This window comes from Brachyhypopomus gauderio, chromosome 4, assembly GCF_052324685.1.
Source record: "Brachyhypopomus gauderio isolate BG-103 chromosome 4, BGAUD_0.2, whole genome shotgun sequence".
Classification (NCBI taxonomy): Eukaryota; Metazoa; Chordata; class Actinopteri; order Gymnotiformes; family Hypopomidae; genus Brachyhypopomus; species Brachyhypopomus gauderio.
The window spans coordinates 7,547,679-7,569,467 of record NC_135214.1 but is presented as its reverse complement, the minus strand read 5'-3'; the positions used below and the strand labels follow the sequence as shown (position 1 = coordinate 7,569,467).

Here is a 21,789-nt window from a genome sequence, read left to right as displayed (position 1 = left end):
TTCCGGACACTCACACACTCCGCTCTAGGTGGCCAGCTCCCCATCATGAAACATGCGCGCCGTCTCAGCCGCACTTGTGGATTACTGTTTCTGTAAAGACGTTTTCAGCCCAAAACGCTGCGGCGGCGACACGACTTGAGAAGTTTGGACCTGCGTTCACTTGAAGACGCACAGATCTCACAGGACGGGGCGAGCTGCCTTTCTTTGGTCGGTCCGGTTCGACAAAGGCGATCCCGTGGGAAAATCCGCGCTTTCTCAAGATGCGGAAAGAAAAGGGAACATTATTTATTTTAGTTTTGGTCTTGGAACTTGGTGAGTTGCGTCTTAAAGACCCGCATTTTTATGATTTTGTCGTCTTGATTGGAAACCTTTATTTTATTAACTTTAAACTCGCAAGTCGTGAATGTAGTCGTAGCGTTTCTTGGCCTCATCGCGGAATGTTCGACGTTGCATTTTAACGTGACTGCTGGGCTCTGCTGGGTTCTTCTGGGCTCTTTATGCCGGTGTTCGTCGTCGGGTAGAACATTTAGTTTGCGCTACTAATCTGTATTACAGGAATAACTAGGCAGTGAATGACAATGGAAGAAGCAGGTCCTAAATGTAGAGCTCTATAGCTGAGTGGTGTGGGACACGTAATGACATTAAAGCTCGTTGATTTAATCATTTCTGTAGTTCAAAGTTTGTTTTCTTCATTTAACTTAACATGACCGTTATCAGTAGCAACTGTTTGCAAGTGGGATTGAACTGCTGGATCAACTAAAACAATTGTGAATAATTTTAACAACAATAGTACGTTTTACACATTAAATAAAGTATCCGCCAGTGAATGAGTGCGCATGGTCAGAACCGAACCGAGTTTGTAGTAAGAACCTTCAGCTCTCACGTGCCTAGTGGGCCACATGCATGTTTGACATGATCTTGAGTGATGAAGCAGACCGGACAGACCCTGCAGAGACCCTGACCGGGCGTGACTGGGCTGTGTTTCTCAGGCCTTGATTCCCTGATTTATTTCTTTCTTTTTTGGTTTTTGACATGTCCCACCCTAGTGTGTCTTCTGTCCTCTGGCTTTATGCTGAGGTTTTGTACCATTTTACACCTGTTAAAATCCTAGTGTGTGCTTGTTGAATTCCTACTGTATTTGTTCATTTGCTTTTTACCTGCTGGACTCTGGGTTGGGACTTTCTGCCGCTGCATGCCTCCCTGGTCGTGTGGAGACAAGCCTGTGCGTGCCCTGCGCCTCGCGTGCATCTGAACGTTTCCGCTGTCCGCGAGGGTCGCGGCACGCGCTCCCAGCTCGCTCTGCGGCCTCCTTCCTGGTCATAATCTCCTCTGTGTGCCAACGGTTCCTCCGCTCACACACAAACCTCCGACGGCTTTCTCGGTTGGAAATAGCTCGTCCTGGTGGTTTGTTTGTTAGCATAGAGGAACTCCCTCTCTATAGAAAGTCATGTCAGTCATTTTTTACCCGCATAAGCATTTCGAACTTTTGAAAGTACACTAATCTGTGACTTTATATTCACTATATGTGCACAGGGCGTGGTAGTATATTTCCTTGAATAATTTACACATAACATTTCTGTGCTCTGCTGTGACAACATACTCATTATAAATATTTTGCAAAGGGAAAAACACGTATTGATTGGAGATGCATTTAATCTTTGGTTTATCCCATTGCAATAATTTGTAAAACATTTTGTTGTTACATCCAGCTGAATATTTAGATATCAAAATGAATAAAATAACTTGTTTTTAGCAATCAAATCTAAAAAAGTTTTAAAACACTATTTGGAAAATGATGTTGTAACTGAATGTCTTCACCTGTGTTTCAGCTGTGCACAGTGAGAGCAGAGTGGTAAAGGTACCAGATGGCCCACTGGTCCGTATCGAGGGCCAGTCTGTGTCTATCCGCTGTAATGTTTCGGATTATCAGGGACCCAGAGATCAGGACTTTGAGTGGTCCCTGGTTATGGGCGACGCAGAAGACATCGGACTCATCTCCACCTTCGACCCCATGTATTCTCACGCCTCTGTGGTCGACCGGGTCAAAAGTGGCGACATCAGTGTTAAGAAACTTGGTGAAGCTTCCGTGGAGCTGACGATTAAGAAGGTCAGGGCCTCGGACAGCGCCACCTACCGGTGCAGTACCCCCAGCACGGACTCTACCGTCAGTGGAAACTACAATGCAGATGTGGAGCTGAGAGGTAGGAAGATGAGCAGTGTTTGTGTCATCTGTATTTTTGACCTAGCTATTTTTATTCTCCTCTCAAGCAGAATCAAAATGGGGCCAAGGGTGCTATTGGAGCCATGTATTTACTATAAATACACTAGTTAAGGTTAGATGTATTTGACAGAAAAAGAACTGACTAAGGTCAGCCATGTCATGTACTAGTGCAATCTGTTCCACATTCTCCGATGTGGTGACTGAGTAGCCACACCTGTCGGATCTCAGGAATCAGCGCCGAGTACCAGCTGACGAGGGCCTGTTCACCAGGGCCTGTTTATCAGCAACTGCAAAACAAAGATAATCTTTAAATGCTAGAGAAAGTATTCCACTGGAGATCTCATTTAAAATGACCTCAATGCTATGATGATCTTGTGAAACAGGGTCCTGATCTATCCTGATGTATTCGGTGGCTTCCAGTAGATCGTTGTTGTTCTCTCAGGGTCTCAGCAGTTTGAGGTGTTTGCGTTTATGGTGTGGTTGCTCTGTTCATACTTTGAAGGAGAGTTGCTGTCTAGTTTCTCTGCTACTAATGCCTGAGTTTGTTTTGCTTGTGTAAGAGGTTTTGGAGTGAAGTTCATTGGGACTTCACCAAGACAGCAATGTCAAAATAAGGAATCACTTGTCATTGCAAGCTGTGTTTAAACCTCTCTGAGAGCACAGAAGAGACGTCTGACTGTCTCATTTACAAACACGCAAGTGTCAGATACGTCTAGGGTCAGCTGGATGCCTCGGGGCACTGTGGCTGGGGTGGGTGTACACACACCTCGTGTTGGTGTAGCTGTCCCCATAGTCCCCATGAGGGCCTGTCCTGCCTCCACAGGGACTGGGAGAATTCTGAGGAGAGAATATTTGAGGGAGAATTCTTGTTCACACACACACATTCAGATCTCTAGCAGAGAGGAAAGTTTAAGAATGTTGACAATACTTTCTGCTAAACTGACTTCAAACATTTTGTCAGATACATTTTTTTTCTGATTCCAGTGTAGTTTGGACTATTATGTTGCTGTAATTGGCTCTAGTAGACGTTTAATCATTGCTGCATTTGAAATAGCATCTCTGTTGTGTGGTGATTGGTGATTTTCTGTGTCACTATTGTATACATATATATTGTGTGCAATGATTGCTGTATTGTGTGGTGATTGCGGTGTCTGTGTTGTGTGCAATGATTGCTGTATCACTTATTGTGCATCATATATATTGTGTGCTGTGATTCCTGTATCTGTGTTTGGGGTGTGTGTGTGCGGTGATTGCGGTGTCTGTGTTGTGTGCAGAGATTGTTGTATATTGTGTGTGGTGATTGTTATATATTGTGTGCAGTGATTCCTGTATTTCTGTCGTGTGTGTGTGTGTGTGTGTGTGTGTGTGTGCAGTGATTGTTGTGTATTGTGTGCGGTGATTCGTGTGTGTGTGTGTGTGTGTGTGCAGTAATTGTTGTATCTCTGTGTTGTGTGCGGTGATTCCTGTATCTCTGGTGTGTGGTGTGTGTGCGGTAATTCCTGTTTCTCTGGTGTGTGGTGTGTGTGTGCGGTGATTCCTGTATCTCTGGTGTGTGTGCTGTGATTCCTGTATCTCTGGTGTGTGTGCGGTGATTCCTGTATCTCTGGTGTGTGTGCGGTGATTCCTGTATCTCTGGTGTGTGTGTGTGGTGATTGTTGTATATTGTGTACGATGATTCCTGTATCTCTGGTGTGTGTGTGTGTGTGTGTGTGTGTGTGCGGTGATTCCTGTATCTCTGGTGTGTGTGCGGTGATTCCTGTATCTCTGGTGTGTGTGCGGTGATTCCTGTATCTCTGGTGTGTGTGCGGTGATTGTTGTATCTCTGGTGTGTGTGCGGTGATTCCTGTATCTCTGGTGTGTGTGTGTGGTGATTGTTGTATATTGTGTACGATGATTCCTGTATCTCTGGTGTGTGTGTGTGTGTGTGTGTGTGTGTGTGTGTGTGTGTGTGTGTGTGTGGTGATTCCTGTATCTCTGGTGTGTGCGCAGTGATTGTTGTATATTGTGTGCGGTGTATCCTGTATCTCTGGTGTGTGTGTGTGCGGTGATTCCTGTATCTCTGGTGTGTGTGTGGTGATTCCTGTATCTCTGGTGTGTGTGTGTGTGTGGTGATTCCTGTATCTCTGGTGTGTGCGCAGTGATTGTTGTATATTGTGTGCGGTGTATCCTGTATCTCTGGTGTGTGCGCAGTGATTGTTGTATATTGTGTGCGGTGTATCCTGTATCTCTGGTGTGTGTGTGGTGATTCCTGTATCTCTGGTGTGTGTGTGGTGATTCCTGTATCTCTGGTGTGTGTGTGGTGATTCCTGTATCTCTGGTGTGTGTGTGTGGTGATTCCTGTATCTCTGGTGTGTGTGTGTGGTGATTCCTGTATCTCTGGTGTGTGTGTGTGGTGATTCCTGTATCTCTGGTGTGTGTGTGTGGTGATTCCTGTATCTCTGGTGTGTGTGTGTGGTGATTCCTGTATCTCTGGTGTGTGTGTGTGGTGATTGTTGTATCTCTGGTGTGTGTGTGTGGTGATTGTTGTATCTCTGGTGTGTGTGTGTGGTGATTGTTGTATCTCTGGTGTGTGTGTGTGGTGATTGTTGTATCTCTGGTGTGTGTGTGTGGTGATTGTTGTATCTCTGGTGTGTGTGTGTGGTGATTGTTGTATCTCTGGTGTGTGTGTGTGTGCGGTGATTGTTGTATCTCTGGTGTGTGTGTGTGTGCGGTGATTGTTGTATCTCTGGTGTGTGTGTGTGTGCGGTGATTCCTGTATCTCTGGTGTGTGCGCGTGCGGTGATTGTTGTATATTGTGTGCGGTGTATCCTGTATCTCTGGTGTGTGTGCGGTGTATCCTGTATCTCTGGTGTGTGGTGTGTGGTGTGTGTGTGTGTGGTGATTCCTGTATCTCTGGTGTGTGTGTGTGGTGATTCCTGTATCTCTGGTGTGTGTGTGTGTGTGTGTGGTGATTCCTGTATCTCTGGTGTGTGTGTGTGTGTGTGTGTGTGTGTGTGTGTGTGTGTGTGTGTGTGTGTGTGTGTGTGTGCGGTGATTCCTGTATCTCTGGTGTGTGTGTGTGGTGATTCCTGTATCTCTGGTGTGTGTGTGTGTGTGTGTGTGTGTGTGTGTGTGTGTGTGTGTGTGTGTGTGTGTGTGGTGATTCCTGTATCTCTGGTGTGTGTGTGTGTGTGTGTGTGCGGTGATTCCTGTATCTCTGGTGTGTGTGTGTGTGGTGATTCCTGTATCTCTGGTGTGTGTGTGTGTGTGTGTGTGTGTGTGTGTGTGGTGATTCCTGTATCTCTGGTGTGTGGTGATTCCTGTATCTCTGGTGTGTGGTGATTCCTGTATCTCTGGTGTGTGTGTGTGGTGATTGTTGTATATTGTGTACGATGATTCCTGTATCTGTGGTGTGTGTGTGTGTGTGTGTGTGCGGTGATTCCTGTATCTCTGGTGTGTGTGTGTGTGTGTGTGGTGATTCCTGTATCTCTGGTGTGTGGTGTGTGTGTGGTGATTCCTGTATCTCTGGTGTGTGTGTGTGTGTGTGTGTGGTGATTCCTGTATCTCTGGTGTGTGTGTGTGTGTGTGGTGATTCCTGTATCTCTGGTGTGTGGTGATTCCTGTATCTCTGGTGTGTGTGTGTGGTGATTGTTGTATATTGTGTACGATGATTCCTGTATCTGGTGTGTGTGTGTGTGTGTGGTGATTCCTGTATCTCTGGTGTGTGTGCGGTGATTCCTGTATCTCTGGTGTGTGTGTGTGGTGATTGTTGTATATTGTGTACGATGATTCCTGTATCTGTGGTGTGTGTGTGTGTGTGTGTGGTGATTCCTGTATATCTGGTGTGTGTGTTGTGTGTGGTGATTCCTGTATCTCTGTGTTGTGTGCAGTGATTGGAGACACGCTGAAGGTGATTCCCGTCATTCCCCAGCCGGCTGTCTCTGAGGGCGGCTCAGTGCAGCTTCAGTGCAACGCCAGCCGTGCCTACTCAGCACACACCGTCCTCTCGGTCACCTGGTCCTTCAGAAAAGGAACCAGCTCACTGGAGGAAATCTTGACGTTTGGGCCGGATGAGGGGGTGAGAGTGGGCCCAGCCTTTTCCCAGCGTTACGATGACGGCGGCCTCCTCTTGGACCTGCGTGGCGGGGGCTTTTACGGGGTGCAGCTGAAGGGGGTCAAGGCGCTGGATCAGGGAGCGTACGTGTGCACAGCCAGGGAGTGGACCAGACAGCCTGGAGGAGGGAAGGGCTGGCAGAAGATTCTAGAAAGGAGTGAAGACATGGGGAACGTTACCGTCACACCCACAGGTGAGTAACAGACCTGCTATCTCAGCTTGTGCTTGAGTCAGACTGATACCATGACGACAATACAACAGGACCTAGTGAAGTAAAGCACACCAGCTGCCACTAGTTTATAATGTGCTGCGTGAGAAGGTCCTTTTAAAGGTAACTGTCTGTTTTTCTACCAGCAGTTGGTGTCTAGGCTGAGTTCACAGTGAAGGAAAGTTGTGCTGGTCTCAATACTTTGGTGTCCTTAACAGAACCTCTTCTGATGAAAGCAGGGTTAGCTGAGAAGAGAAGGTTTCCGGTGTGCTCTAGACAACAGTAGATCAGTTCTCTTTAAACCCTATCGGTAATGATGAAGCTCCATGAATAATGAGGGCTAGTTGCTGGAGTGCTCAGTTTGCACCATGGTCTTTTCATGGTGTTTAATTGGCTGCTTCTAACGTCCCTTCTCCTCGCCTTCAGCTCGGTCTCTGACGGTTACTGCACAGAAGAACGTGACCCTCAGCGTGGAGGACACTCTCAACCTGACCTGCTTAGTGACCGCTGAAGGCCTGCTCTCTCTGGGTTTGGAGGTGACGTGGCTGTTCAGGCCGGCTGGCGCCCCGGACTCTCTGCGAGAGCTGCTCCGTGTTGCCCGTGATGGGCAGATACTGACGGGCTCGGAGCTGGTGGGCTCACGCAGGACTGGACCAGGCACCTTCGGGCTCTTCCTTCCCAAGGCACAACGCTCGGACTCTGGCCTGTATTCCTGCCAGGTCAAGGCGTGGCTACCACAGGGCAGCGGGAATTGGTACCAGGCGGCGGAGAAAACATCGGACCCCGTGCAGGTCCTGGTCACGAGGCTAGGTACAGCAGAATGTTTCTTGATTTCCTCATTCTGTCCTGCTCCATTTTCATATTGCTGTTCTTTTGGCCTCCTCCTGTCCCCTCCTGACTCCTGCTCTCTCCACAATTTTTTCTGTCAGTATTTCTCTCTCTTGCTCCAACGTGTGTCAGGCAGCGTGGTGGGTGTCTTGGTCCCACAGGAACAAAGTCTGAGTTACTCTGGTCAGGTTAAATTTTAACAGTGCTGTGAACAGGAGAAGCGTTGAGGCAAGTATGACATACACAGTGGTGCTGTGGGGTTTTTTTTTTTTTTTTTGCTTTGTTTGAACATCTTTCCAAAATCCCTGGCATACACAGTTTCAGTTCTTGGCACCTCCTTTGGGCAAACGTTCTGATCTGAAGTAAGATATAACGTGTAAGATCTTCCATGTTTGTCTGCTTTTATCTTTCTAGCTGAGGTAGAGAAAGATTTGATCAGTCCTGTCAACCATGTTGTTTACCTCACCACCGCCCTTAGCTCATTCTCCTACAAACGCCTTATTTTTTAGTTCTTCCTCGTAGATCTTGTTTAGTGGATCTAAGCGAACATCTAAAAAATGAAGAATTGAACATATTTAAACCTGCACACTTGGACATATGGGCTTTGTGCACAGGTTAGACCTGCCCCTAGCAGACCTGTACTACACCACATACACCATGGTCGGGGTTTTCCACCTCAGTTTAGTTCTCCTGCGCTTCTTGCAGAACACAAGTTGGACTCTGACCTTGGAACTTCAGTTTGCACATGCAAAATATTCTATAATATCAAAGCATACATAATAATAATAATAATAATAATAATAATAATAATAATAATTATTATTATTATTTTATTAATAATAATAATAATAATTATTATTATTATTATTTATATAGCACCTTTCATACATACATGCAACTCAAAGTGCTTTACAGTATAAATAAAAAGAAACATTAAAAGGAAATAAGACAAAAAGAAAATGTTAAGAGAAATTAAAGATAAAATATTAAAATAACATAAAAGTAAAAAAGTAAAGTAAATAAGATAATAAAAAGTAAAGTAAATAAGAGAGTTTCTTAACTAAAAGCGGATCTAAACAGGAATGTTTTGAGACTGCTCTTAAAACTATGCAGGGATGAAATGCCTCTGAGCTCTTCAGGAAGAGAATTCCAGAGCTTTGGGCCATAGTGGCTAAAAGCACCCTCGCCAATCTTTAATCGGCTTTTAGGAATCACCAGTAGATTACTGTTTGAAGACCTGAGAGACCTGACTGGAACATATCTAACCATCATTTCACTCAGGTAAAGAGGGGCAAGACCATGAAGGCATTTAAAAACCATGACTAGAACCTTAAAATCTATTCTAAAGCTGACAGGTAACCAGTGCAGTGAGTGGAGTGCAGGTGTAATATGATCTCTCTTTCTCCTGCGGGTCAGAACCCTTGCAGCCGCATTCTGAACTCGCTGTAGGTGCGAAATAGAGCTCTTTGGAAGAGCAGATAGAACAGCGTTACAATAATCTAGCCTTGATGTGATAAATGCATGGACAAGTTTTTCACTGTCAGCAGGAGAGAGCATATCTCGGACCTTAGCGATGTTTCGAAGGTGAAAGTAAGCTGTCTTGCATGTAGTCATGATGTGTGATTTGAAGCTGAGCTCATTATCAAAGGTGATGCCCAGGTTCTTAACACATTGTCTGGCTTTCAGATTCATTTGATTTAAATAAGTCTGGACATCATTCCTTTGTGAATCACTGCCAAGAACAAGAACCTCTGTCTTCTGTTTATTTACCTGTAGAAAATTGTCAGACATCCATGTCTGTATATCATCTATGCAGTCAAACAGTGAGCAAATTGATTTTAGGGCTTTAGGTTCTAGCGAAATATAAAGTTGTGTGTCATCTGCATATTGATGATAACTAATACCATGTTTATTAATGATGTGTGGTAACGGAAGCATATATAGGTTGAATAGTAACGGCCCAAGAATTGATCCGTGGGGGACGCCATAAGTTATTTTTTGACGTGTGGAGGAAGAGGTACCTAATGCTACATAGTAATCACGCCCAGTTAGGTATGATCTAAACCAGTCTAAGACTAAGCCACTAAGGCCTACCCAGCTCTGTAGTCGATCAAGAAGTATTTCATGATCAACGGTGTCAAAAGCAGCACTTAACTCTCAGTCCTTTTTCTGCTAGATTTTGCCTGCATCCTTATTCAATCTCAAGTCATTTACTACCTTAACTAGGGCTGTTTCAGTGCTGTGGAGAGCTCTGAAACCAGATTGAAAAGTGTCATTTATTTAATTTACTTTGACATAGTCATTCAACTGGATTGACGCTACTGTTTCATTTATTTTGCTAAGAAAGGAAAGGTTAGATATTGGTCGATAATTATTAAGAATTGTGGGATCAAGATTTCTGTTCTTTAATAGTGGTTTAACCATTGCAGTTTTAAGAATTTTAGGGAATTCACCCAATTGTAGAGACTGATTAACAATCGTTAAAACTTCATTTGCTAATGAGCTCAGAACCTGCTTGAAAAAGCATGTTGGTAAAGGGTCCAGTTCACAAGTAGAGGATTTTAGTGATGAGATCACATCAAGTAGTGTTACCATGTCAACTTCTTGGAAACATTAGTTGGAATCATCACAGCTTGCAGAATTATATGTAGTGTTTTTAAAACATTTGTTGCAGGCTGTACAGATACGTGTATACATCATGCTGGTTTCCACAGTGGCATGTTTGTGTGTAATGGAGTCGCATGTGCTGGTGTTCGTCTCTGTCCCGTCTGCCTGGCAGCCAGGACGCTGAACTTCTAACCCGCAGTCATCCAGTACACATACGGACTTCATAAACAAAAGCCGTATGTGTATATGACAGTGTGGGGGCGTGTACATGCGTGAGCTTTTTTTTTTTTTTTTTGCCTTTTTAAAAACTACATTAAGGACCTTTTATGGCACTAACTGCTTTTGATTGTAGCCGTTGGTTTCAGTGGTAGGTTGGGTGATGTGTTTCTGCTCCTCGGTGGAGGTGGTGTAGTGACTACGTGTCGGACGTGTCCAGCCTCCCTTCACAGTTCCTGTTCTTCCTCCTGCTCCTTTAATGGTGTGGGGCTCGTGTGTGGCTGCGTTTCCATCTTGGGCTCACTGTCTGCTCAGACACTGTTTGGTGCTAGTCTGATGTGTGCAGAGGTGGGCATTCCAGGATCAGAGAGTAAAAGTCCTTGCCAGGATTTTACTCCAGCTTGCTGGATTTTCTAATTGGTGCAGTCTAGGTAAAATTAGTGGAATCAACACAATCCAGGAAGCCTGAGCAAAATCCTGGTGAGGACTTTTACTTTCTGAACATGCCCACCTCTGATTTTGTGCTCGGTGCTCGTCTGCTTATGTCTGGTTACAAACAATCAAACCGGTGCTTGGTTCCTGCTTTCATCTGAAAAGAATGTGTGCACAAAGATCTTCTTTGTATTACTTCCCCATCAAATGTAAGAGTCACAGTAGTTTGCATTTGTTGGGTTGTGGTTAGTTTTCCTTTCACACCTCCCAACAGCTGAGTATGTAGCTCTACTGGAGACCAGCTTGTGTCTCCTGGAGACCAGTTGGGACCATGGTTCAGGCAAGAGTTGGATCTGGGTCATCTTCAGAGCTTTATTTAAATGACCTAGTAAAACGGTGGTAGTTAAAACACACACGTGCACATACACGACTATGAGTTTCACTGCCTCTCAAATTAAGAAGCAATTTCCTGAACACAGACAATCTCGTGTTATGACCACAGTGTCTCCAGTGACACAAACTGGTGTCTTTTCCAACCACAGAACAGCTGGTTGGTAGAACACTGATGTTCAGGACTGTATGTGGTTGTGTGGTTGCGTGTGTGCATGCGTGCGCGTGTGTGTGAAGTGGAAGGAATTTGAATGCTCTACTCAGAAGCTCCACTCTAGGACTCCAGCCAGGAGCCCTGTGGCATCAGCGCTTGCTCCAGAGGCAAACGGCCTGTGCTAGATTCGTGTGTGTGTGTGTGTGTGTGTGTGTGTGTGTGTGTGTGTGTGTGTGTGTGTGTGTGTGTGTGTGTGTGTGTGTGTGTGTGTGTGTGATATTCATGTGGTTGTCAGGTTGCTCACTAACGTTCCTTTATAATCTCTTCTTACCTGTCACAGAACCCAAGTTGAAAGTGAACCTGACGGCTCCTGAAAGCCCCAAGTTTACTGACGACCCAACCGAGCTCCTCTGTCTCGTCACTGACCTCCAGAACTTACAGGATGGCCGTCTGAGCATCAACTGGACTTATGCCAAGACCGGCCCGGGAGACACGCCCCTGAGCTCCGACTCCATCGCTACACTAGATGAACGCGGCGTGCTGGTCCCGGGAGACGCTTACCGGCAGCGGCTTGAGAGAGGTGACATCACCGTGGTAACCAGCGACCCACACTCCTTCCGTCTGCGCCTCTTGCACACCCGGGACCAGGACATGGGCTTTTACTCCTGCAGCGTCGCTGCCTGGACCCGCAACCCCCAGGGTGGATGGGAGAAGGCCCGAGAAGTCCAGTCGTCTCCCGTCACTGTACAGTGGACAGCCAAGAGTAAGCACAGCCTCCTTTCTTACTAGTATATGAGTGTGCTGCTACTTTATTAGAATATTAGCCATGTTGGCACACGATTAGTCTCTTTAGTACAAGTATAAATGTATATTAGTAAAATCACTAATGCCATACAGTCTGTCTGTCTACCTGTGTCTGTCAGTCAAATTTGAAATCTGTAATCTGAAAGAATGCATCCAAAGAGAAGCACACACTTTTTCTCGGCACACACTTGGACACTTGCTATACCTACTGAGAAATTATCATTAGTTCTCAAATGTCCTTTATTCCTTCTGTGATCCAGTGTCCTTTAGATCCCTAAGATCCCAGCAGATCATGTGTGAACGTACCTGAGGCATGAATGTGCAATCACTCTGCTTCCCCATACTGCAATCAAGGACCACATTATAACCACAATTAAACCCTTCTGTTGTGATCTTGCTCACAATGATCACTCTGTCAAAGGCTAGATAATGGCTACTGTTCAAGTACCAGCTTGGGTACTCTGAACCTTATAAACACTCTACAGAACACTACGGTAGTGAGCTGTGATGCTGAATAACTTGTCTCGATTGACTTTGATTCCATGGTTACAGTACAGTCAGGCTCTTGAGTTCAGCGGGAAAACACTTGTGGAATGTTTCTGACCTTTGACCTTCCCTTACCCATGAAGCCCCGGTGCTCAGCGTGGTGGCCCATCGGGTGCGGGAGGCCGCTACAGGAGGCTCCACGTTCGAGATGAGCTGCCTGGTGACGAGTCAGAACCTCCAGAACCCTGGCTACTCCGTGCTCATCCTCTTCGAGGACAAGCAGGGGGCGAGCCCCCATAAGGTGGTGTCCCTGAGCGCCGACTCGGTGCTGCAGCTGGAGGAGGGGATGGCGGCCAGTCGTACGGACAGCGTGGCGCTGGAGAAGACCGGACAGCAGGAGTTCCGCTTCCGTCTGTACGGGGCTCAGGTGTCCGACCGAGGCTTCTACTACTGTGATGTGAGCGCCTGGACCCGGGACCACAGCCACGACTGGAACAAAGCCGTCAGCGCCCAGTCCAACAAAATTGAGATTGCCTTCGCCGACGCAGGTACTGTCTGTGTTTCTTAGTGGGCTACGGTGTAGGGTTAACACCGCTATATGCAGATATGTGCAGTTGCCTCCACCCCCTCCCCCTTCCCCCCCTTTCTCTTCTCTGCAGGCCTGTGGGTTTTTTTTTCTTTCTTTTTTTAAACAGTGATTAGCCTTCTATAGGAACTCCTCAGGCCAGATTCCCACTGTTCACACTGCCACTCTCTCTATTGCGCTCTCTCTCTCTCTCTCTCTCTCTCTCTCTCTCTCTCTCTCTCTCTCTCTCTCTCTCTCTCTCTCTCTCTCTCTCTCTCTCTCTCTCTCTCTCTCTCTCTCTCTCTCTCTCTGTGCTTGGTTGTGTGAACTGGACTGAAACTGATGTGTGAAGACAGAGGGCTTTGTGTAAGTTTGTCTTGACCTCCCCCTCCTTTGGCTGCTAGAGCAGACAGACTTCACCCTCGGTCCCGGCCTTCATATCCTGCATCTGAGTGTTAACCTGATTAATAATGTGTAGCCTGTAAATGAACCTTTTGGTGCACAAGTACTTGGGAACAGGCTGAAATGTTGAAAGCCCAACACGGACCAGCCTTTGGTGACGCGCCACACATTATGGTTGTTCTACAGCCAGTGGTCTATGTCTTTGTGATTCAGAAAGAGAACTCTATCTGCCTTTTAAAGCCCCTCTCTCTCTCCCTCCCCCCACCTCCCTCCCCAGGTCCAGTATTTAATGTGTCTATCCGCTCGGTCAAGAACGGGGTCTCTCCTGGGGACACGGCCCAAATGGAATGTATCATGACCATCCTGGGTGCCCCTCCCAACACAGGTAAGCCACGGGGTCTCTTCTCATGAACGTTTACTTCACGTCTCATTGCAGCTCACGTGGCTCTTGTCTGGCTGTACTGAGTCAGTACTGAGACATCTCTCTGCTATGCAGTGTTTGGCTGTACTGTGTCTCACACATCTCTCTTGTACACGGTGTCTGGCTGTACTGGGTGTGTTTGCAGTAAGGTGCTTCTGCATGTAAGGAGAGTTATTTATTTGTTATTTGTACTCTTGTCTTACACTGGAGGCATATGCAGTTGTCTGAGTAATCCACTAATTCAAGATTAGCCAGTATTGCAAGTCCATATTCTCCGTACACATTCAATACACAACGTGAAAGATTTTCTTTATGCTTAATGTAAACATTCATTAATAATCCAAGCCCTGTATTAGAATTGGGTATAATCTTGATGTTACACAGAGTTTGCGGAGGCGCTTGTCTAAGATTGCCCTTGATGATGTAACTCTGGATTCCAGGATCATGAAGTATGTTCAGGCAGAAGACATAGAAGTTCTTATGGGCATGTTTGGAAATGTTTTGACTTGAAGAAGCCAATATGGTTACGGTGGGGGGTGTTCAGTTTGACCAGAAAATTGCTATTGCTATGGGAAAATTGCTATGTACTACTGTCCACAATCAGAGCGTGCGTGCGTGTATGTGTGCATGTTGTGTTTATTTTTTCTGAAGGAATGTATTTGATGGAATGAAAGAAGGAATTTCTATTTAGGAGAGATGATGGCGCTATTGGCAGGTTTTGCTCATCGCAGATACTCTTGACTGTAGTTCTGTAACGTAACACTATCATGCAGGTGTGTCGAATCAGACTCTTCACTTTCATTAGTGTGTCTGTGCCTGTTCCATTGTTGTATATCAGTGTAGAGTAACACATGGCCTTTGGGGGGTGGAGTGCTCCTACCACACTCTGGTCTGGTCTTGTGTCCTTAGGCATCTACACGCAGCTGTGAAAGAGGACCGCCGACACCAGCACTTCTCTCTTATCAGGGAGAAACCAGCACGTGCTGTGCGTGCAAAGCTGTGTGTGCACAAGGGCACGCGTGTGCGTGTGCGCTCGGTGTTCTGTTACACGGTTCCCTCCCCCTTTAATGACTTAACCTGTTTCTGTCATTACAGGAAAGTCTAGTATAGCACTGTGATCCACATGTTTCTGAATGGTAAATTTGAGGTCGACGTCGGTTTATACAGTGTAATCTCAGTTGTAATCAGCTGAGATGGTAACAACAGTCATAGTTGTTCTATTGTGAATAGAAACATGTGCACCAAAATTAATATCTGTATTCTGAAGTGTAACATTTTGCCTATGCAAAAATGGAACTCGTGTTGCAAGGGTGGTGTTGGCCTAGTTGTTATTCCGAGTTTGCGAATGAGGGCCAGTGTGCCCCCTGCGGGGCCCGAGCGGGCCGGCGGTTCTGAGGAAGTGCTGATGGCGTCTGCTTCCCTCTACACACCCTTAGAGGCGCTCAGTGGACCTGTGAATCATGGAATGGAAACTACTCCCCATCCCAGAAAAGCACAGTAATGATGTGAAATACTTCAATTGTCCACAAGGAGTTGCTAAACATTCCAACTCTGCATATTTCCAGGAGAATTTGGTGCATGAGAGTGTTTACTCCAGACAGGAAGACGCAGGCTCTGTGTGGGGAAGGAGGGAGGTGATCTTGGTCCACCTAATTCAAAGATGGCTGATGTGCGGTCAGCTGTTACATGGGAGAAGAATTCATTTGGGTTTGTACTGGGCTGTGTGCATCCCTTTTGGATTTCTGTAGATTCAGAGCAAGGTGACCATTGGAACCAGTTACTGTGTCCACCCATGTGATGGTGTAGATTTTTGGATATGGAGTATATGTCTGGATAGTCTTAACAGCATCTGTGTGTCTGGTCAAATTTCCTCTTAGGGGCTTTGTCGGTGGATTAGGTCATAGTTTATGTGATTATGTGCACTGGTTGAATGCACTTGCTGTTTTTTGTTTATAGGGTGTGGAGAGACTTTGAAGGTAAACTGAACTCAGAGGTGTGGCAGCCCAAGTGTTTATTCCCTCTGTGTTGGTAGTTCCTCATTGTGTGGGTCTCTTGTGGAGATTCCTAACATGGTAGTCAGGCTGCTTCCCTCCGGCCTGATTCAGAGCAGGTGTGTGTCGCCCCCTTGTGGAGTGGAAATGCACTACTAAGTGGCTCTAACTGTGAGGTCACAAGCACTGCACAATAATAGTCTGCACACCCTCCATGTTCTAGTGTTCATCATGTCTCTCTGTCCCTCTGTTCTCTAGGCGATGTGGCGTACGACGTGCGCTGGTTCCACAGGCCCTTGCTGGTGGAGAACGGCCAGGACGTACCCCTGATCAGCGTGGACCGCTGGGGCGTGGTGCGCAGAACCGGCGGGAGCGAGAACGCGGAGTGCAGCCTGGAGCGTACGGACACACACAAGTTCGTGCTCAGCGTGCACCACGCACAGGACCAGCACATGGGGGGATACTACTGCACCGCCAGGCTCTGGTACATCTCCGCCAGCGGCCTGTGGAATGAGGGCCGCGATCACACCTCCACCTCCATCTCCCTCGCCGTTAAATTCCCATGTGAGCACCACGCTTCCTGCTCCACCATGTTACAGTGTTGAAGAAATGCAGATATAAAGCTCACATTACACTATACATAAACTGTGTAGACTAACTGTACACCAATTGTACACCAACTGTAGACAGTTGGTGTACAATTGACACCAACTAGACAAACTATGTAGGCTAACAATAGACAAACTGCAGACGCACTGTGTAGACTAACTGTAGACAAACTATATAGACTATATAGATGAACTGTGTAGACTATAAACAAACTGTAGACTAACTGTAGATTTACATGGCAAATGAAATAATTATGTTGGTATGAAATAATGGTTCAGACGTCATTACACTGACGGGATACAGTCTGACGATAGCAGTATTCCGTTATACAGTTCTGGTTATTGTCATCAATTGTCATTGGTCAATTGGTCATTAATCAGACGTTGAGATGCCTTGGTAAATCAATCGGATATTTAGACTCCTGGGTCAATCAGTCAGCAGTATATAGTGGTTTGTGTCCACTTTTGTCTCTCTTCATCAAAGGTTTTAAATGTTTTCTGTGTTGGAGGTGGTGGGTCTGATCCACTCTTCATCCTCTTCTTCCTCAGTTTGGGAGTCGGTGCAGATTCCAGTGCTGTGTGGTCTAGGTGCAGCCTTGGCGGCCTGTCTGCTGTCCGTTGTGGTGGGTCTAGTCACCGCCCACTGCTGTCTGTCACGGAACCCCATGCACGCCCCTCGCAACAAGCTGATCGATCTGGAGATGGACTGAGACACTAGAGGTCGCTGACCCCAGCCCTCCTCCCTCCAGCTAATGTGACCTCATTCTTACCCATGTTCCCCTTCAAGCTAGCTTGGATACTAATCCTAACAATTGTACTGAGCCACGAGTGTTGTGACGCGTGAACGCACCACTTCAGATGAGAAAGGCGGAGTCTAGCAGCCCTGTCCTGGAGGGCGGGGCTTTCAACAGCAACTCTCAGGAACGGGTCTCTGGCAGTGGTCCTGCTCACCTCAGGCACTACTCGGCCATGGAGCACCGGTCCCCAGTGCTAATGTTCTGAGTGGTGTTCTGCAGGGCTCCACTAGGGGTCACTGTCCCATCCTGCAGTTTTACAGAATGTGGAGCAGGATTTTACTCCTATGTGAAGGACCATGGGCACACAAGGCCCCGGGGTCAACCTGGGCATGACCTCCTGCTAATGACCACTCCATGACCTCCTGCTAACGATTTCCAACGCCACACAGACCTCCTCCTCCTGCCCCACCGGTCTGCCGTGCGCTCTGGCACGTGTCCCAGATGGCACGTCCGCTCCAGGCACCGGTCAGCCGCATGACTGACCACGACGGATTGACACGCTGAGACCGTTCCCTCGAGCCCGGAGATCCAGCCGCCCTAGAGCACAACCTCTGAACTCCTGCAGGGCATGTTCATGTCTGCGGCTGCAGGGCCTCTTTGAGGGGGAGGGGGGGGGGGGGGGAGTGTCTGGTCGGACTGGCATCGTCAGCCTCCAGGACGACAGAGAGTTACTACAGCTGGGCACTTGGAACAAGCATCCCTTGCTCCCTCTGTCAGCTGCTCTTCAATACGTGATGTTTACACTCTTCTCCATGCCCTACACCAACGCACACAGGTCCGTGTCACTTTTACAGTGTATTATTAATCCTGCACATGAGAATGCCGCAATCTCAGACTGCCCTCATGCAGGTGCACACAGACACAATTCAAACTTGTAGATTCGTGTTCCATGCTGTGTTGAGTTTGGTGCTCTGAGGTTAGACTAGTCGGAGTTCAGGAGTTAGACTAGTCGGAGTTCAGGAGTTAGACTAGTCGGAGTTCAGGAGTTAGACTAGTCGGAGTTCAGCTGCCGTTGAGTCACGCTTCCAAGCATACGACCACGGCGACCATCCACAGTGTGGGCTTTATTATCTGGACACTGTTTCAAGTAAAAGCACTGACCTGGTGCTAGGGAATGCCCAATAGGGTGTTGACCCAAGAACAGAGCTGATATGCAAGATGCAAACTCTCTTCACTGCTGCATGTTGGGACATTTTTAAACTCCATTTTAGAGTTTTATTACTGTTTTTAATTGTTTTAGGGAATGTTTTGTGAATATAAATAGATCAGCTGAGTGAAATGTTATTTCTTTTTTTGCAAAGGACCAGTGAGGGTTTTTTTCTATGATTCACAACTTCAAAAAATAGGCAAGACAAGAATCTCATCAAAAACTGATAACATAATAAAAGTTTTATAACCATGAGTTGGCTTGAGCTCCGTGTGTCCTGGTTTGCCCCAACATCGTCGTCGTCTTCGCTGAATAGTGTTTGTCTTTTCCCACTTGTTTAACACTTTTCCTTTTTGTTTTTCCTCAATAGTTATCCATGGGTCTGACCCAAAACATAGTGAGCATGCTCCCGAAATGTAGCTTGTCCCAATTCTTAAATACCTTAAATATGCTGCCTACTGAGATACTTTAAACCTTGAATGGTTTCCCATCATTCATTGCAAACAATTTTTGTTCTGTTGAAGACGTTTTCAAATGTACGTTACTGTAATTCACTGAAGTGGGCATTCAAGCATGGCTTACTATAAACCCACAGCATACTATACCTTTTAGGTTTTGTTCAGTTTCATGCACTGAGGGATTAGCATTTATGCTAGTGTTTGAAGCCTCAAACTACTGCTGTGGAAAGCCAGCTAGCTAACAAACTTCTTGGCTCAACAAGCTTATCTAATGTGAGAATTAAAATTGCGGCAAGAGGACAGTCCATCGGGCTGAAATGCTGAGGCAACGGAAACTGAAGTAAACAACACTGTTCGCATACACTATGAGAACAAGCAATGAAATTGCTCTGTAACTAGTGTATCAATAGTCTGCCTTATGAATATAGATGTCCATTAAAATACTGCCTACCTAGGCAGTCCACTATGTTTTGGGACAGACTGTATTCGTCTCATTCTCTGTGTCTTTGACTCCATGTTCTGTCTCTTTCTCACTCCGAAGTGTCTACTCTACTGTCTACTGATTTTTTAATGAACTTGAAGTACACGTAGCATGGACAGATCAAGCATCAGACAACACAATTTCTAAATTAAGCCATGTGAGATTTAATCATTCTAAAATGTTCATCTATTTTTATTTGTCTTTGCTTACTCTAACAGTAGACGGGCTGATGATTTAGTTGATTTGAATTTTTTTACCCTTCACTTCCATTTATTTTAAAAGTGACGTTTACCAAAAAATTTGAAAACTGAAACAGACATGGCTGATTGGGCAAATAAAAAAGATCACCGAGCAATATGTAATATGTGTATTAAATAGGAAATTGCCCTCAGGACCTGCAGGTTAATCCATCTGAAAATGGCTGCCTGGTCAGAATAAATGTCAATGGAAAATGAGACGATAAAAAGAATTGCACATCATTGCAGTACTCGATAAATACTCGTGATTTATCTGGAATCTCACATGATTTACTTCCTGGCTTAGTGGTTTTTGTGGGACAAGGCATTCCAGGTTATGTTTTGGTTTTGGTTTGTCTTTTTCTTTTTACTGGAAATTGCGCCAACACAATGAGCTGGCAGTATTTGTCTTAGTTACTGTTGCTAGTCCCCTCCTTCAGGGATCAGTAACATGAGCTGCGTCATTGTTGGTTGTGGAGATTTTCTATTAAGAACAAAAGTTTACCTTAAGCCAATGATCTTTGTACCAAAAATGCCTCGTAAGGCAGGAAGACACAAAGCAACCCAAAACGGACTCTTAATTCCCCTTTTCATCCAATATTTGTATTGATGTTGCTTACGTAGAGCTGGGCGGCCCGGTGTCAGACCCCACCTACCCCTCAGGTACATATGTGCCCATTTTACCACTTAGATGAAAGGATGAAGGGGAGCTATCCTGGTCGTGAAAAGAGGGATAAACACAAAGACCCATGGGGACAGCTGTCGGGTAAATGCCTGTGTTCACGTCTGGTGTAAGCAAATGACTGCTGGTCTGCAGTATATCTCACTAACCTCGCTAGGCAGTGTATCTCTCTGTCTCTCTCACTAACCTCACTGGGCAATGTATCTCTCTGTCTCTCTGAGTTGGTAACTTCATGTTTTCAGGGTGACAGTCTTTGTATAGTTTACAAATGTAGTCACTTATGTTGATCTGCACTGTGTTAAATTATGAATTTGTTTCAAAATAACCTATATTGTAAAGTTCATTCTGCACTCTGAATATACTGTATACTCCATACTGGTCCCCATACTTTGCACCACTGTTGCATGATGGGATGCAGTACCTCAAAGACAGGTCTGATGGCACTTTGTGGACTGGAATATGTTTTGCTTTCTGCATCAGAATGAGTAGTAGGTAGTAGGCTATTTCGAACGTAGCCATTGTTGTTTTTCAGGCATTCACCTAAGAACACTATTATTACCTATAAAACAGTTACTAACCCTTACAGTTCACATTCTTGGTGTTTGCTTTCTGATTTAATTCTAAATACTGAGCTCCTCAGACAAAACTGGTTATGCTATAGTTAATAATTTAGAAATTTAACATCTGTAGTTATACATGAATTTTAACCCTGAAATAGTTGTCATTTGCTCATGAATGTGACTGGTGAGGAGTGAAAATAAAAAAGCAAGCGATCATGCCAGTCTCTGAGAAAATGGAGGATTTAATGGATAAAGAGCAAAAGCTCAAAACCCGTCACATGATCCAAATTAAGGATGCAATAACCAGTAGTCAACTGGTACAAAGACACAACATGCACTCACCAACCATTTTATTAGGTATGCCTGTCCACTGCTCATTAACGCAAATGTTGAATCAGCCAATCACATGGCAGCACCTTAATGCATTTAGGTATGTAGACATGGCCAAGACGATCTGCTGCAGTTCAGAATCAGAATGCATCAGAATGGAGACGAAAGGTGATTTAAGTGACTTTGAACGTAGCATGGTTGTTGGTGCCAGATGGGCTGATCTGAGTATTTCAGAAACTGCTGATCTACTGGGATTTTCATGCAGAACCATCTCTAGGGTTTACAGAGAACGGTCCGAAAAAGAGAAAATATCCAGTAAGTGGCAGTTCTGTGGACGCAAACGCCTCGTTGATGCCAGAGGACAGAGGCGAATGACCAGACTAGTTTGAGCTGATAGAACGGCAACAGTAACTCGTTACAACCGAGGCATGCAGAAAAGCATCTCTGACACACGTTGAACCTTGAGGCGTATGAACTACGGCAGCAGACGAACAGGAAGAACAGGAGCTGAGAACAGGAAACTGACAACAGAAGATTGGAAAAACGTTGCCTGGTCTGATAAGTCTCGATTTCTGCTGTGACATTTGGATGGTAGGCTCAGAATTTGGCATCAACAACATGAAAGCATGGATCCATCCTGCCTTGTATGAACGGTTCTGGCTGGTGGTGATG

At 45.8% G+C, this 21,789-nt stretch overlaps 1 protein-coding gene across 1 annotated transcript; it reads left to right on the top strand.

Moving 5' to 3' along the window:
* Positions 1–13: 13 nt before the first annotated feature.
* On the top strand, positions 14–18,625 carry ptgfrna (prostaglandin F2 receptor inhibitor a). The gene is made up of 9 exons (XM_077001915.1): positions 14–312; positions 1,830–2,201; positions 6,091–6,507; positions 6,949–7,332; positions 11,490–11,912; positions 12,583–12,987; positions 13,684–13,791; positions 16,077–16,382; positions 16,976–18,625. The coding sequence occupies exons 1-9, from the start codon at positions 261–263 to the stop codon at positions 17,134–17,136; spliced, it is 2,628 nt and encodes an 875-aa protein (XP_076858030.1). The 5' UTR covers positions 14–260; the 3' UTR covers positions 17,137–18,625.
* Positions 18,626–21,789: the final 3,164 nt, after the last annotated feature.

Bases quoted from the DNA above. Each gene is read 5' to 3' on its own strand.
- ptgfrna (XM_077001915.1), top strand. From the start codon at position 261: ATGCGGAAAGAAAAGGGAACATTATTTATTTTAGTTTTGGTCTTGGAA. The intron at 7,333-11,489 runs GTACAGCAGAAT...TACCTGTCACAG, and splicing joins GGTCCTGGTCACGAGGCTAG to AACCCAAGTTGAAAGTGAAC. The intron at 11,913-12,582 runs GTAAGCACAGCC...TTACCCATGAAG, and splicing joins TGTACAGTGGACAGCCAAGA to CCCCGGTGCTCAGCGTGGTG.